A 16,798-nucleotide genomic window follows, 5' to 3' on the forward strand; every position below is an offset into this window, starting at 1 on the left:
CTATGAGGATGTTGCTTCACAGCTCAGGCTGCAGCAGAGTCACTACTAACCACTAACGTTCCTCCATCTTTAATGAAACAAACCACTGTTATCTGTCGGCAGATCTTTTTACAAAATATGGAAGAAGACCCAAAGTAAATAAAACATTCACACACACCAAACCACATGATGTTTTGGGTATATATATCTTTAATATTCTCTGAACCAAAGCAAAGCACATTTCAGCATTAGTTTGCTCTCGACAAACGAACAACTAAACACAAACCATTGCACAGTTTAAGAGTAATATACTGAACTCATATAGTTTTTAAAGAGAATCTATAAACACAAAAATAATTGTCCAGTGGTGGGGGGGGGGGAGCCTACACAGTGTTGGACACTCATCACTCCCATACATTCCTTTCAGAAGGGTCTTGGCAGGGCAGGATTCACAATAATAAACCGACTTGATTAGATATGGCACAGAGGAGGTTTCCTGAGTGCCACGGAAAAAAATATCACTGATCCCTCATGGTCCGCCTCCTCTCAACTTCAGGGGTACTGGAATGTATCAAACGGCAGTAACAAGGGTCACACCTTGCTGCTCAGATGCAGCATCGGTGTTACAGTGGGTGGCCGGCCACAGGAGCTCCAGCTCTCTCTAGTGGCCATCTACAAAACCACACAGAGAAATGGCAGTACAGAGCTGTGGGGCCCAAAACACCTCAAACCACCACAGAGAGAGAGAAATGTGAGGTTTCTACGAGTCCTCACACCCTCTCTCTCAGGAAACTTCCTGTCTACTCAGAGGGAGACGGTGCAACGCAGCACTACGACTATCCACAATGCTTCAGAAGCTGATTCACACAACAGCTACCAGGGATGAGCAGAGAAAACACCCAGATGCACTAAAGTCACAGCAAGAAAAGACAGAGAGAAAATACGTTTCTAGAATCTCAATGCTCTTTCCTATATGGCAATAATAATACTTAAATTATCCTCAAACCAAAAATACTAAAGAACACTCAACATGTCTCTAAACATCTTCAATGTACAATATAGTCACTTTGAAAAGGTGTGGTGTGCTTACAGTCAATAAAATAAATATTTTTAGTAAAGTCAAGTTAAAGACTGCATGGCTGGATATCACACACGTCAAACCACAGACATGAATGGAATGACAATCAATCAATCGATAGAAATATGGAGAGACATTCAAATGCAAAAAAGAACATGTAGAGCGTGTTTGCTTCATACAGTGGCACTGATAGCATGTTTTTTATGATTACCATGAGACATGGAGATACTGAGCTTCACATGCCTGCTACAGACAACGGTGATGGCTCGTATTGCTGTTTAGTCCTTTAACACTGAAAACAAACTGCTTTATCTCACTTCACTGACAAGGAGAAACACATGAACACCTAATGGACAAAATCAAAATAATGGCTGTGAACAGACGTGATGAGGTGATTGGCTGATATGCTTGAACGATTACAGTGAAATCTTAGTTTGCACTAACCTTTGCTGCAGTGTCTGAGCCCAATTTGCAGATAAACTTGACCACATCTAGATTAACAATCGAGGCTTTTGGAATCTATTGAACGTTTTTTTTTATACTTGAGTATTTAAGCTTAATATACATTTGCACATTGTCATCTTTTAATAACTCTCTGTTTGAGTTTCAAAGTTTGAACGTTTAAAAAAAGGCATATTTTCAATGAAAGGATGAAGGAAAGAGTGAACTCAAGACATTCCAAAAATTGACGCAGCAGAGACTTCCCACAATCCAACTTAATAGCATTTTATCATTTGACCCTGCTCTTGAATTACCACTGTTTAGAAATTCCACAGTCCAGGTTGTTTAAAAGTCTGTCAGGTACGATTTTTTTTCCCCGAGCTCAGACCGAGATAACTTGGGACACCATCACCATGACATCAGGGTTATTTTCCCAGACTTAAAAAGAAAGTTACTCTACAGTCAGGACAAGATACGACTGTTTTGGCAGTTTGAGTATTACAGATGTTTATGTTAAAGAATCAGTTCAGTGCCCCTTGACAGTTAAATTAGAAATCTTAAACAAAAATAAACCCAACAGTACAGAAGCGTTTATATTTTAAATCAGAGAAATATTGGCCAGTGATCAATATCTCCTGCTTCAGAACCTCAGGGAACGAACACTGGTTGGTTGGTTGGTTGGGGTGTGTGGATTGTAACTCCAACTTAAACATCAGATACATAACTCACTCTAATAGGTGGAGAAGACCAGTGACAGGCCTACCACTAAACAACATCCCAAATAGAAGCCATAATAAACAATCCCAGCACCTCATGAACATACCAGTTCCATATTTCAGATTAAAAAAAATATGTAGAAACACTGAATGGGGTCAATAAAAACAAAAAATTAAATGTGACATGAAATGGCATCCAGGTGAGGATGGACTGTGTCTGGCCTTCATTCATAATAAAAGAGCATTTTGCAGATTGAGTTCTGCTTAAGTGCCAATATATGAACAAAACCACCAACAGATGGGAATCAAGACACTGGACTCTGTTTGTCAGATTCAATCAAATACTTCAGACTAACTTCCGTAGATAACAAAGGAGAATATGATTTAAATGAATTGACTGAGCACGAAAGGCTTTGAAATGTTGAATGGCAGCAAACACAGACAAAAGACACACACACACACGAAAAGATGGCAAAAGGCGACACAGACACGACCTTTAAGATATAATAGAACATAGCAAATATAAAAACCATCTATTTATAAATAGAAACAATCACAATAATGAAAATGAAAATTGAAAGTCTGGGGGGGGGCAGGTGGAGGAATGATACAGTGAGTAACAGGGTTGAGAGCAGTGCATTTAAACAAAGAAATCTACAATAAAATATTAACACAGTAATAGGTATATAGAGGATGTCCTGTATACGGGTAGAAATGTACAGCTGACCGACATTTGTTCAACAGTTTGAGTAGATACAAGTTGCTAATAATGGAAATGTGTAACAGTACAGTAATTCACTAACAACCTGAAAACACTGGTGTGACAAACATGGTTCACAGACTATATGAACACAATGCAGTGAAATGGAATGAACCAAGGCTGTGGTTTTTTTTCGGGTTTTCTTTGTTGTTGTTTTTTTCTCTTCTTTGTTGTGTTCTCGCTCACACAAAGCACTGCGAGTCTCCCAGATCTCCAGGGCTGCACATCACCCACAGGCGCTGCCTTCCTGTCTCCCCTACAAGGGGGAGCTGCTGTCGTTGCAGCCGGATCTAGGCGGCGGCCCCCCCCAGCGCCGGCAGCAGGCCCTTCTCCGTCAGGTGAGCCTTCAGGGAGTTGAATATGGAGAGCTGCTGATCTGGTCGGAGGGCCAGGAGCTGCTGGATCACCTTGCTGGGGTTGGGGCCCCTGATGGAAGGCAGAGAGGTCATCAGATACACATCCCACTGTTCGAAATCAACCTTTCACAAAATCCTTCTTCCACACAGCGACTAACCAAACACAGCTTAACAACAACCGTAACTCGACAGTGTTTCCTCTAGGTTTTTTAGTTTAAGAGGGAGGGCAGCCCATTTCTAAGCACCGGTCAACAAGTGATTCTGTCCCTAATAACGTTTGCAGTGGCAGGCTACAAAAAAATGTATGTAGTAGAAACCCTGCTTGGTATAATCAAGCTCAGATTTCTCAAAATGGTGTGCGAGCTACAGTAAAACAAAAAAACACATGAGAAAAAGGATGAATTTAATTGTGTTTTTCTGCTCTAACCAAAGCTCTAATCTTTAGCATGTTACAGCTAACTAGCTACCTACAATATTAAAGACTTGGCATAGAAAGTTAAAATGATTAACAGTTGTGTTGAGCATTATAATAGTGCACACACACTAGTGTCAAACACAAAATCAGACCACAAGCAAAAAATAGTGTCACACATTTCATATAGCTATCGTGTGTTTACCTGATGAAGCTGGCAATGTAGACGTTAACAAATGTGGCCATGAGGTACTGGCAGTCGAATCTGTCCATAATGCCTCCATGACCCGGGATAGTGTTGGCAAAATCCTGAAAGGACAAAGGACAGTACACATGCCTGAACACATAATATAACATTTCAGAAAGAAAAGTCATTAACAATAATAAAATAAATGTAAAAAAAAAATACATGCATAGAATAATCTGTGTGATAAACTGTATTCTAAAATGCTGGCCTACACCAGGAGGCTTTGCAGAGTTGAACCAGACTGAGAAAACAGCAGCAGATTGCCTGTGGCACTGTGTGTATGCTGATTGGTTACCGGGGTCTCGGTTTGTGTGCTACATCTCTACCTTGATCTTGAAGGCCCTCTTGAAGCCGCTGGCAAAGAAGCCACCGAAGGGTCCCATGATGGAGGCAAATGAAGAGAGCGCAATGCTGTGGATCTGGAATGGGTAGAGGCGCACGGTGGTCTGTGGAGACAACATGGGAATGTGAGACTCACACAGTCCAGCAGATAGTGTTATTAAATGGGACTTGACTAAATCAAACAAATGAAGCCAGATAGACGAGGAACAGAGCAGGTTGAGTCTTACCCATCCAGTGAAAGACTCCAAGATGGCAGGCAGGGCGTAGACCTGCAGCTGGAACAGGTCAGATGGTTCACAGTCCACCTGGAATCTGTTGGAGTCGTTGTTGAACTCCACTGGACACACAAAGTAGCGGTAGCCAGCCATCACATAGGAGAACTGCAAGCAGAGCAAGCTTCAGTTACTCACAGGCTGTACATGTCAAAGTCATGTGGAGAATCAGCTGGTGTCTTACGTGGCTACGGAGGAGCTTTCTCATGTCTGAGATTAAGATTTGGTCTTTAAAATATACTGTGCAAGGCCATGTTTAGACCTGGTATTAACATCAGTCATGACAGATCTGATCACAAGTGCTCAGATCTAAGTACGTCTGTTCACACCTGGTAATAAAATGTGCCCTGAATGTGTCTCCTGTGAGCCCTTGTGATTTAATCTCACTTCCCTGCTCTATTTACATATAATCACATATGTAATTTGTGTTCGTGAAGACCAAATGTTGTCGCATAAACAGATGTCACTGTGTTTTTGTATGTTGGTGAATGTGTCGTTACGAACGGGCGAGAGAGAGAGGGGCAGAGAGACAGAGAGAGGTCAGGAGGGACCTAATTAATCTTGTGCAATCTCATGAAGAAAGATTTTTACCAATTTTAGAAAAGTATTAATCATTACGTATTCATCAATGTTAATATTGTGGCAGTGGCCAAAAAAACTAATCAATATATGGAAGCATAAAAGTACATTTGATTAATTGAGAAACTGCATCAAGTCAGAGGACGTCAGCTGAGTAGGCGGTCCTTCATGTGTCCCAGGAGTTATTTACGTTCACACACCTCCAAATGTGGTCTGAGTGATCAGATTTCAGGATGCATCTGTGTCTGTAATAGTTCACCACATGGGATTGGATAACAGGATGGATGATAATACCACATCTGAATGGGGTCTATAATACTTGTCACAGTCAACTGAATCACCAAGCCATTACAGCAAAGACCAACACACCAGACATCAGAGTGCAAAGGCTCTGCTTCATGTGTGAATAACCAAGAACTCTATAGAGGCGTGTGGTAAAATCATATCTTACCATGATACCAAACACAATGGTGGCGAAGAGTCCTCCAATAAATCCCTCCCACGTCTTCTTAGGGGACAGCTGCAGAGGACAAAGTCAAGGTGTGGATACCAAGTTAACATGTCACCATGTTTGATGTGTTGATAACCAAAACCCAGACCTTTAGATAGATTCTCATTATGTTTGCTACACAGTACAGAGTACAATGATTCTAAATATTGGGGAGTAATTTACTAAAAACATGTTTTCTGTTGATGCAAATCATCTGGTGTACAAAGCTCAAAGAACAATAAAACAAACCGACCTTGATGAGCGGTGTGCGGCCAAAGAAGAAACCAAACATGTACGCCATAATGTCGTTACAGATCACACAGGAAATTGGAACAATGAACCTATAAAAAGGAAAGTTCAAATCAGTCATTATGAGACTTAACGAAAACAAGATGTCTGGTAACGCAATCAGAAAACAGTAATCATTTAATCAATAATTGTGTACACATGCTCAGGACATAAAATAACATTATTACAGTATTATTATTAAGGAGGAGTATTTCCATTGATTGAGTTAAGATGTAGTTTTAACAGGAGACAAAGGACTCTTCACTTACCAGATCATCCCCTCAAACAGGTTGTGAATGATAAGGTGAGACTGAGTCACCACAATCAGCAGAGTCACATGGGTCCAACCAAACTGTGAAGAAAAGATTAACAACAAGTATTTTTTCACTAGGATACATTTAATTTAGCTTTTATTTCAAAACAACCTCAAGCTTCTTTCAGACAGGCACTGAACTCCACACATTTTCCTGCAATTTTCCTGAGGGGCTGTATGTGAGAACGCAATTATCTGAATCAGTTGCTGTGGGACATTTTTCCTGCCAGGCCCCCTATAAAATGTCTGCACTGATATAAGAATACAGAAGAAAAATTCACAGCACGTAGAAAGTGTTACTGTCATTTCTAACATGCCATGGACACAAAACTGAAAGAACAATATGAATACAATAAGAATAAATCTCAGGATGAAAAAGAGGAGCCATACATGTAGAAGAAACAGACAAAGACATTAACTTGGAGATAAAACAAGATTTGATTTTGGTGATGAGGACCAATGGCGTCAATGTGCTAAACAAAAAAATTTCCACAGCAGAATCTGTATCTACATACAAACTCTCAGTGTTTACTGCCTACATGACTAAAATAACACAGTTAATACTGCAGGGCATGTATCTCGACAAGCGTTATCAATAACCCAGTGGCCTTGAGGCTGGTAGGCCGGAGGAGGTATGGTGCTACTTACCATGTAGAACTGAAGGCGGTAGTGTTTCTTCACCAAACTCAGCACAAACATGCAGAAACCTGCAACAACCAAAATAATTGTGAATGAAATACCTAAAAGGCACATGATCAGAGGTGTAGAGCCTGGAAGGAGGAGATTCATTCATTCAGAATCCAGGTCATGTTTGGGGACACTGACTAAATTTAGCTCAACCTATTTTCAAGCCCAGCAGTAAAAGCAGAGAGGAGCTCAAAACTGCTTCAGCCATATATTCCACAGAGTAAACATGATTGAGTTGAGGACAGGACACTGCGAAAAGACAAAAATAATTTGACTCTGGGAAAAGTAGTCAAACCAGACACAGAAGAGTCTAGGAAACTGGTCTCTTTACTCCTTCCCAACATATAAAACATCTGTCAGGAGAAAACACTGCAGATTTGAGCACTTCAAGGTTTGACACCATCATCTTAACAAATTCTATTTCACCTCGAGTCTCGTCGACAGGAGGCAGAAAGAGTCAGAGTGTTTCCTTCCACACCACATCCTGTTTGCCATCTGTTCGCAGCTATAGTAGCACTGAATCACTAACAGTCACAATGTAGCACAGGAAGTGGGTCTTCTATGGTTAGAACTGTGTCTGTTCAGTATGACAAGCAACATTTTTATATATAGAAATATCTTTAATTAGTCTTTTACTATGTTTAAAGAAAGCCCTAATCAATAATGTACTGGCATCTGCTGAGACAAGCTTAGCAGCTCCTGATGTCATCTCATCTTCTGTGATCAATTCTAATTGATGAACAAATTGAGCAAACGACATACTCACACTTGCTTTGGGGAACCGCACGTCTGCTCAGTTCAATCATTTTGAATCATGGTTAAATGCAAACATATTCATTTCTTTGGTCCTGTGGCCACATATCACACCACAGCAGAGTTAACACAGGTCGTCCACTAACCAGAGGGCTGGTTGGACCCCTGGATCCTCCTCTGCCAACCTGTCCTAGGTCAATATAATGAACCCTTAATTGCCCCTGGCAGCTGTGTCAGTAGTACGAAAACAGTGTGTGATAGAAAAAAAATTGCAGCATATAGTAGTGCTGTATGAATGTGTGTGATAATGGGTGAATGTGACTTTTACTATAAAGTGCTTCGAGGGGTAAATAAGAATAGAAAAGCGTGATATAAATATAGTCCCTATGGTTATCTTCAAATTAACTACTAGATACCCAAGTGATGGATTAAGCAACCACAAGTCTTATAGAAAAGTTTTGAGAAAATCCTCTGAATGGCTAGTGTCAGGCCACGGTGTCCATGTGTTACAGTATGTGGCACATTTACTTCATGTGACTTGGTCTCCACTTGTCTGCCCATAAAACTGTTTATGCAGTAAAATGTTCTATACTAGAACAAAATGTGGAACTTGACACATCAACACTGAAAAACCTGTACGACTGATACACCTCTATGAGGCACAGTGGTGTAATGAAATGACAATATACTTGTGAAATCTCAGTGTGTAAACAGAAGTGATGTCAATACTTCCCACACACCAACATGAGAACAGACATTTACAGGCTTTATTTTGTTGGTACCTGTGAGGTAGAGGGCGAACGAGATGAAGCGGTGGTATTTGCTGAGGATGCGAAGTGGCTCCTCCCTTTGCACCAGTGAGAAGAAGTAATCTGTCACGGTCTCACCATAAAAGAAGTAGTTTACACACAGCAGGAAGTACCTGTTGGGCAAAAGGATTAAGGCAAATGCACAAATCTGTCAGCTTTATAACAGCAGCTAATCAGACTCTGAATTCATTATGCCTGCAGAAAAACTGGTAACAGATCAGCACTGATTTTAAATCATCTTGAAATGATTTAATAATGTGAGTAGACTGTCATCATAGTTGTACTAACCATAGATGGTGTTTGACTTTTCATCAGGTCTTTCATGCACATGGCAAACTGAATGTCAGGAGTCTGCCATCTATGACACTAAACCAGAGGTTTTCAAAGTACAGCGAGTCGCCCCTACGTGGCATGAAGAGAGAGAGCATCATGTGGGTGAGCTGAACTGTAGATTAGTTCAGCTCACCAACATAGCAGGCAGCTGGAGCTGTGACACACAGCTCATGGAGGGAGTTAAAATAAAACTAAAAAATCTCTTCTTCTATGAGTCGTCAATTAGTCACATGTGAACAAAATGACATGATGCATATATTTTTAGATTTGTAATGATATCATTTTATCCAATATCCATCACAAATATAATTGTCCACAGATCCATTTTAAAAATCATGGAAAAACATGTTCCTGATCAGAAAACAGGAAGTAATGTAGATGATTGGGGGAGGGGGCTAATGTAGGATGAGGCAGTGTCAGACTTTGAAAACCCCTGATCTAAACAGAACACCACTGCTAAGTTTAAACAGCAGACCTGCCAACCTCACAGCGTCACCATATCCAAAAATAATGTATCCTCATGTACATGTGTGCTTATTTATTGCTTATATTATTACCGTCCTATTTTTGGGCCTAAATGTATTTCACATCTTTCCCTCTGAAAATATTTCGCCAACATAAGTACTAAGCATCACTTTCATTCAGGGGATAAACCTGATTACGTAGCTGGTACTGACAGTTTTATTGTGTGTTTATCCCTTTTAAATTTAGTCTTGACAATACAGAAACATTTTACATTTTACTTTTATGACAGATATTATAAAGATATAACCAAGTATTGTAGACTGTGCAGAACACATAGGCATGGTCACCTCTCCCTGTAACTCAAAGACTTTCTACAGTGTGTGGACAGGGGGCTTTGTTTACTACAATTACAGGTTTGGGTGCAATCATATATATTATGACAACTATGAAAAGTCCTGTTTCACCATCTGTGATACTCAAACAATATAACTGAAATTGCTAACTCAAATGACTGGTGAACAAGCGAGCTGGATTTCTAATACATATGTAAAGTCAGGCTAACGTTAACTTAATTCACATTCTCATTTACCTTTGCTAAATGGTCCAAGCAACTCTCTTGAAATGACATTATACACGAGTCAATCATCCCCGCCTGTTATTATTTTTTGGTATTACGACAAGCGGAAAGAATCCACCACTATGATTTGTGGTTTTTTATGTTCTTTTGCATTTCTGCAGGCTCTACACTTGAGTACTGCACAACTGTCTCACAAGGCATCACCAGAGCTTTGCGTACTTAACCGGAGTACTTTGATGAAGAGATGCGTACTCGTTATGCACAGGTTGGCAGGTCTGCAAACAGAACTAATGATTCACGGTATTTTTGCCACTTTTATTGATTGGTTTAATAATCTTTAGTCTACTCAAGAGTTCAAAACAGGTCAGAATAACAAACCTCAGGAAGTCTGCAACAAAATAAAACGTCAGATGAAACAATAAGAAAGAAGCAAAAAGGAAAATGTGCTGCATTCATGACACCTTTGTGTAGTGTGTGATTTTGTGTGGGTTTGTGTGAAAATCCTCACCAGCTCAACGTCCTGAACCAGGGCAGGTGGTACGAGTGGTAGACACTGTAACCGATGGTAATGATTTCATGGAAGCACTTGATCTGAACGCAGAGGACCTGCACAGAGAAACATGGTGTCACTACCGGGCAAGAAACTTAAGAGCTGTCGAAGAGTTTGCTCAGCAGCATCTGTGTTGTTTGTACTCACAATCATCATAAGCACCATGGGGCCCAGGTAGATGATGAAGAAAAAAAAGGAGATCATGGCCAGTGTGAGGATGCCTCGTACCCACCAGTTCTTCCATCTGAAGGAAGCAAACAAACATGTCAGCTCAAAGAAGAATAAAACACAGATGTTAACACATATAACCAAACATCTGGTTTAATATTCGATCTGTAAAGAAAAAAATAAAATGAAAAAGGTGGTGTAAATAAACCAGCTGAGACACTGGCCATGGACAGGGTAAAAAAATACTAGTTTCTGATTGGCTGGTATCTGTACATTAGAACAGTAAATCAGACATGTTTGTTCTGCATATACATCAGGACACCTTGATGTGCTTTATCCCACACATACGATGTGCTGCTTCATCATGTGTAGTGTGTAGATAGTGGCCTGTTAGTGTCAATGTGAATATATTTTATATGACTGCAGCTTTAATCATGTCATCGCACACATACACACACAACCCCCGTCTGATATTATCAACATTACTGCCAGAAACATGGATCTGTAAAACAGTTCAGGGACTCATATCTTCTGTTCACAGAAAACTATGTGTGGGGAGGGATTGCTCTGTATGAATCATGACACCTCTGCATGTGAAGCAGTCCAGAGATGAAGTCCAGGAAAAACATGGACGGACCTCTTGATTAGTTTAGCAGCTCTATATTAGAAAATGTGGTGATGAACAGAAATACTCTGAATACCAAACGCAGGTTACTTAGATGATCTGTGTTTATTCATTATTTACTGAACATGTAAAATGCTAAGTCTTACTGTTATACTGACAACTTTCATTACTGTAAACTCAGCAGTATGATTTTCTCCTAAACAGAAATCGCACCTCGAGGAGAGTCCAGACAGGGCCTTGTTTAGAACCTCTGGGGTGTCATCAGAAGGAACAGCCACCTTTGGGACCCCTGAGTCCACCTTGGTCTCAGTGTCTGAACCCACATCTTTTTCCCCCTTCAGCTCACTGTCTGAACCCTGACACATACACACACACACACAGACAGAGGAGAAATAAAACACATTTAGCAAAGATAAAATGTTGCAGCAAAAAACCCGGAATCATCTGAAATCATTTCATATACATTTAAACTTGAGTTTATTTCAACCTGAATTCAGTTTGAGAAGGTGTGATACACCTGCTATATAAGAATATGATTATATTTTTAAAAAACAGCCCAGCACATACTGTGGTCAGCAAAAGGGATGTGAGTGAGAATCTTTATTCACAATGTAAACAGTAAAAGCAAAAGTGAACAGTATTTACATGACGAATGCCATGAGATGGCCTCAAACTAAATCACATGATACTGTATCTGGGTAAGATGGCTCTTAGTCATTTTTGCCCTTTAGAGCACACACACACACACACACACACACACACACACACACACACACACACACACACACACACACACACACACACACACACACACACACACACACACACACACACACACACACACACACACACACACACACACACACCCTGACTGGATGAAAAACAAAGATTAATTTACATAACATCATTCCGATCAAACTACCAGGCCCTGTCAAAAAATCTTTGAGTCAAACTGTTTCACTACAGCAGTAAAATGTTTTAATTAATAGAGAAAGAAGCAGCCACGCAGGCTTAAATAACTTCTGTTAACATTTAAATGCAACGTTAGTTAGAGGACAGCGGTTTAGCATGATGAGATATATGAGATGCTGTTTGAGCAACTACATCATCACACATCAATCATTTTATTACAGTTATTGTATGTTTCCCAGATCAGACTGTAATCACCAGCTCTGAATACATCAAAGTTGTGTGAGTATGGCACCTATTCAATGCTATTCACTATAAATTAAGTGAAAATGCATGATAACAAATTACTGTTTGACTAATAATACACATATATCCATTATCATCTATACAGTTCTTCTTTAAGGGGTCGTGGTGAGCACACCCTGGAAAGTTTGCCAGCATATCGCAGTACAGTACAGAACAATCTATGGGATAATGTGCAAAGCCTCTGCAGCCCTGTGGGTCAATGGTGCATTAGTTCCGATTCCTTTTACTAACACTAATTCAAAATACAAATATGTACTCTGTACTGTTACATGTGTACAAATATTAATAATTATCATTGAACAAATAGCCTCAGATCCATGGTATCAGAGGTGCACAAACAGCATTACGCAAGCAGCAGCAGGACTCCTGGTGCAGGGTTGTGTGGGAGGCTAAACACTCAGCCAAACTGTCTCCATCCATATTGTTGATGTCTCAGAGCCATCTGTTCTCTAATGGAGGCCAGCTTAAAATGCAGCCATAAACAACAATCAAATGATGGATGTAACCACAATTGACAGCAGCTACACACAGTAACAGGTCCTCTGGTGAAAACTGAGAGGTCTGCTCAAGTCAGTCCGTCCTTTCACTCCCCACTGACCTCTCTGCTGCTGCTGACCAAATTAGGCTCACAGCTCTCTCCTCATTTCACACAGCGGATGGTTGGCTCACTCCTCTGTGACGCCCACTCAGTCTCACACACAGGCTTTCACAGTTAGACATTGCTACCAGACTAAAGCTAAATATTTTCAATAAATATTAAACCTTTGTTGCTTGCTGCATTAAAATCAAGCCAGTTATTCTATCTTATCATCTTACTGAGCTGTCCAGTGTTATTTTATTTACCTTCACAGTGCACTAGGCCAGGAAAACTTCTGTCATTATTAATTTACTTCAATCTTTATTTCCCTTTCATGAAAGATTAATTATAGGCGTGACTAATACCATTACCATCTCATATTTATGTTTTTCTAATCATGTAAATAAACCACAAAACTAAAATATCATCCATATTCAAAGTAATGGTTCACCAGGGGTCTGCCAAGAGTTCCAGTTAATGAGGACAAAGTAATAAACCAATATGTTTTGGACAGTGGAAAGGAAGAGGAAAGAATCTGTTTTGATTATGATCATACCATGTCATTTTCAAATGCTTTAAGATTCACATGATCTGTGTTAACAGGAGAAATTCCCCCAAAAAAATATTTATCTTCACCACCACTTTATATTTATGTAACTCCTACATATGCTCAGTTTCTTGTTCAGAGAAAATAACACAATCTTTTTCACATAATAATGTGTTCATGTTATGTTTTTGTATTATTCATAGGAAGTGTTGTTCTTGTTATTACTGCATAACAAATCATACAAATTAAATGAGGTTTTTGATTTATCATGAAACTTTGTTATCATAATCATAAGGACAAAATCACTGCATCAATATTAGTAATTGCAAAGACTGATTGAATGTCTGTGTTGCAGCATTTTGTAATAACAAATTACCAAAATGTCAAGCGTAAACTGCAGACTGCAGTTTGCATATCACAGCTCAACAAGCAACAAGACACATCATTAAAAACAGAAAGCTAACTTAGTCACATGTTAAATGCTTGAGGCTCTGGGTGTACGGTCAACACATCAAAATATGCATTTTCCCGCACGTTATACTGCAAATACCATTTAGGTTATGATTCATTTAGGTTAATAAGGCCACCAGGTAGAGTGCATTAAATGCATTGTGGCTGATTAATTAATCTGGAGATAATGTGTGGATTTTTTTCTCCACAACCAATCGTGTGATGGAGGAGCAGGTAGCTCCAGTGAAAAAGAGTTTCTTCTTACAGAGAGAAACAGAGCTATGCTCTGCTGATTCCGGTGGCTTTTTAGAAAGACAGAAAGTTATGGATCAAATTTAGTCTTTGGGAACAATCAATGTGTGTTTACCTTTCAGACATAATTTAGATTCCCAAAGTGACCTCCCCATCTCTCTGGATTAAGTCAATTTAAAGGAAAATAATTTTTTTAGGACTAGAAACACTGTCAGTAACTGTCAAAACCCACTGGCTGACTGCAGGAGCATGTACAAGAATACACACACACAGACTCATTCTCCGCCTGCTGGTTTCTATGGAAACAATATCCGTCATTCAGGATGCCTGAGCTAAAAATAGGGGCTCATTTCACACACACACTCTTCCCCTTTCATGCTTTCCTGTAGACCAGTGGCGACCCTGAGTGTCTCTTGGCTTTGTCTACCTCCAATTTATTAGAAATCAGAGGATCTGTGGGCTGTGAAAGGATGAACACAAGTACGCCCCATCTTTAGTGGGATTACAAAGCTTTTAGACCAAAGCATCTAAACCCAGGGGAATGCTACTAAGAAAATTATTGTTACAGGATTAACCAATTAAAATGTACCATCTCATTTATGAGGGGGTCTCGAACACCTACAAATAATGCATGTGAGTTTTGATAATTTTCTTAATAGTCATGTAGTTGAATCAAAGTATAACTGAATGTCACTCTACTCCTATTTATGCTAAACACTATAATAAAGAACCCCATCCCAATTAATTAAGTCCTCATTTTCTTAAGAGCCTGCCTTATAAGTTCATGCAGGAAAAAACATGTCAGAGCAGAATATATCTAATATTTATCCATTAAATATACTTTTAACTTTATGGTCACTGAGTCAGTGAATTGTTTAAAATGTCATTGAAATTCTACATCACCTTATAGGACAATAAACTGACAACCACTCAACAGTAGAAGCACAAAAGCAACTTCTGACAGTAGTCCAAAGTGAAATGAAAGCACATTAGGAATGGGTGCTAAGTGAGCTCCACTAGTAAATGAACTATTCCCATGTGAACTGTGTTGCTGAGCTGTAGCTAAAGCCACACTTAGTCCCCCCCTAATTCCAGCACCGTGTTGTCAACACAGAGAGGACAGTGACTTCCCTTCAGTTACAGGTCAATTATAAAAACCTGCTCAGACATCAGTGTTTCTGAAGCTGGAGCAAGCAAACTAACGGCGGTACACAACCAGGGAACATGGCTGATCTCTGTTCAGCAAAGCTACAGTAAGCAAGCTCGAACAGTGTTTTCACAATTTGCTGTTTCTTCGCTTGGCGGCAAATGAAGGAGTCGTTTCAAACATTACTTAAGTACGTTTGATATACAAGAAGGGTCATCCCATATTTCGGCATATACCTGATAAAGACAACAAATGGAGGAATGTGATACAATTGGAACTTTTGTCGTTTGGTTTGCTGGATGTTTTCACGACGGAAGCCCACCCAGGCAACACTGGGTAGCATCAGCCAGCCACGTCCAAAACGCCAGTAAATAGACGGAGGATTTGTACCGCGCGCTTCAGAGTAAACTAACACCTGTAGCGTTATATTATGTTGTTTAAACCGAGACACTCGTGTTTAGTGGACAGAGACGCGACCCTGTCCAACTGACGTAACACGCCCCACTACCACTCGGATAGCTAGCTAGCGTTAGCATCCTACCTTGTCCTCTGAGGGCTGCAGCTGTGGCGGCTCGGTGTCTCTGGCTCCTCGGTGCCTCACCTCCGTCATGTTGGCAGCTAACGACCACAGCGAGGGTCCTGGGGGTCCTGAGGCTCCGACACACGCACACGGACACACACGTTCTCCTAAAGACAGACTCGAGCTCGATCTGTTTGTACGACAACACTGCTCACTCGAATTCAATCGATGTCCCTGACGAGGGGTGCATGATATAGATAACTTCCGCTTTTCAAAATAAGCTCTGTGTAATCATAAATGCAGTCCGTGTCTATCTGTCTATCTTACTATTCTCCAATAAAAAGAGACATAAATAGTATTGATTTAGTTTATCTAATAACATTATCATGTACTAATAGCTGCACAAGTTTCCAAGTGCAGGGTGTGTGCCTGTGTTTTGAAGGTGTAGATGTACAGTTGTATTTACCTGTACTCTGGGTAACTTGATCTTCCTGTCAGCAATACAAATGTTGTACTCTGTAATATATAATGTTGATCTACGTTAATATGTGTTACTGAATATTTATGTTGTGATATTATATATATATGTTATATATCGAAGAGCATTCGAAATACACTTAACTAAACAAATGTAATTTAAATAAATGTGTCAACAATGACATGATTACAATAAATAACTCCCAAACTTGTATTAGTTTATAAATGCTTCACAAAACAATGCATTTTGAAAGTTTCATTTTATTATTGTTCTTTATACATACATGTATCATACATTATGCTCTGCACTCGTGCTATTTAGTATATTAAGGTGAAATTATGCCTATTTATACATATACAGCACTTACCATTT

General features: G+C 39.8%; 1 protein-coding gene across 1 annotated transcript; it reads right to left on the reverse strand.

Moving 5' to 3' along the window:
* Window positions 1-171: 171 nt before the first annotated feature.
* cds2 (CDP-diacylglycerol synthase (phosphatidate cytidylyltransferase) 2) lies at window positions 172-16,213 on the reverse strand. The gene is made up of 13 exons (XM_035165734.2): window positions 15,970-16,213; window positions 11,454-11,596; window positions 10,595-10,691; window positions 10,406-10,503; window positions 8,496-8,635; window positions 6,922-6,980; window positions 6,230-6,312; window positions 5,926-6,013; window positions 5,634-5,702; window positions 4,559-4,711; window positions 4,316-4,435; window positions 3,948-4,051; window positions 172-3,400 (listed from the first exon to the last, which is right to left on the reverse strand). The coding sequence occupies exons 1-13, from the start codon at window positions 16,036-16,038 to the stop codon at window positions 3,265-3,267; spliced, it is 1,359 nt and encodes a 452-aa protein (XP_035021625.1). The 5' UTR covers window positions 16,039-16,213; the 3' UTR covers window positions 172-3,264.
* Window positions 16,214-16,798: the final 585 nt, after the last annotated feature.

This window comes from Hippoglossus stenolepis, chromosome 9 (genome assembly GCF_022539355.2).
Source record: "Hippoglossus stenolepis isolate QCI-W04-F060 chromosome 9, HSTE1.2, whole genome shotgun sequence".
NCBI lineage: Eukaryota > Metazoa > Chordata > Actinopteri > Pleuronectiformes > Pleuronectidae > Hippoglossus > Hippoglossus stenolepis.

Excerpts from the sequence above, each read along its gene's own strand:
- cds2 (XM_035165734.2), bottom strand. The coding sequence starts at position 16,038 with ATGACGGAGGTGAGGCACCGAGGAGCCAGAGACACCGAGCCGCCACAG. Across the intron at positions 10,692-11,453 it reads CTGTCTGGACTCTCCTCGAG|ATGGAAGAACTGGTGGGTAC; the intron begins GTGCGATTTCTG and ends TGCTTCCTTCAG. Across the intron at positions 4,436-4,558 it reads TGGAGTCTTTCACTGGATGG|ACCACCGTGCGCCTCTACCC; the intron begins GTAAGACTCAAC and ends TTGTCTCCACAG.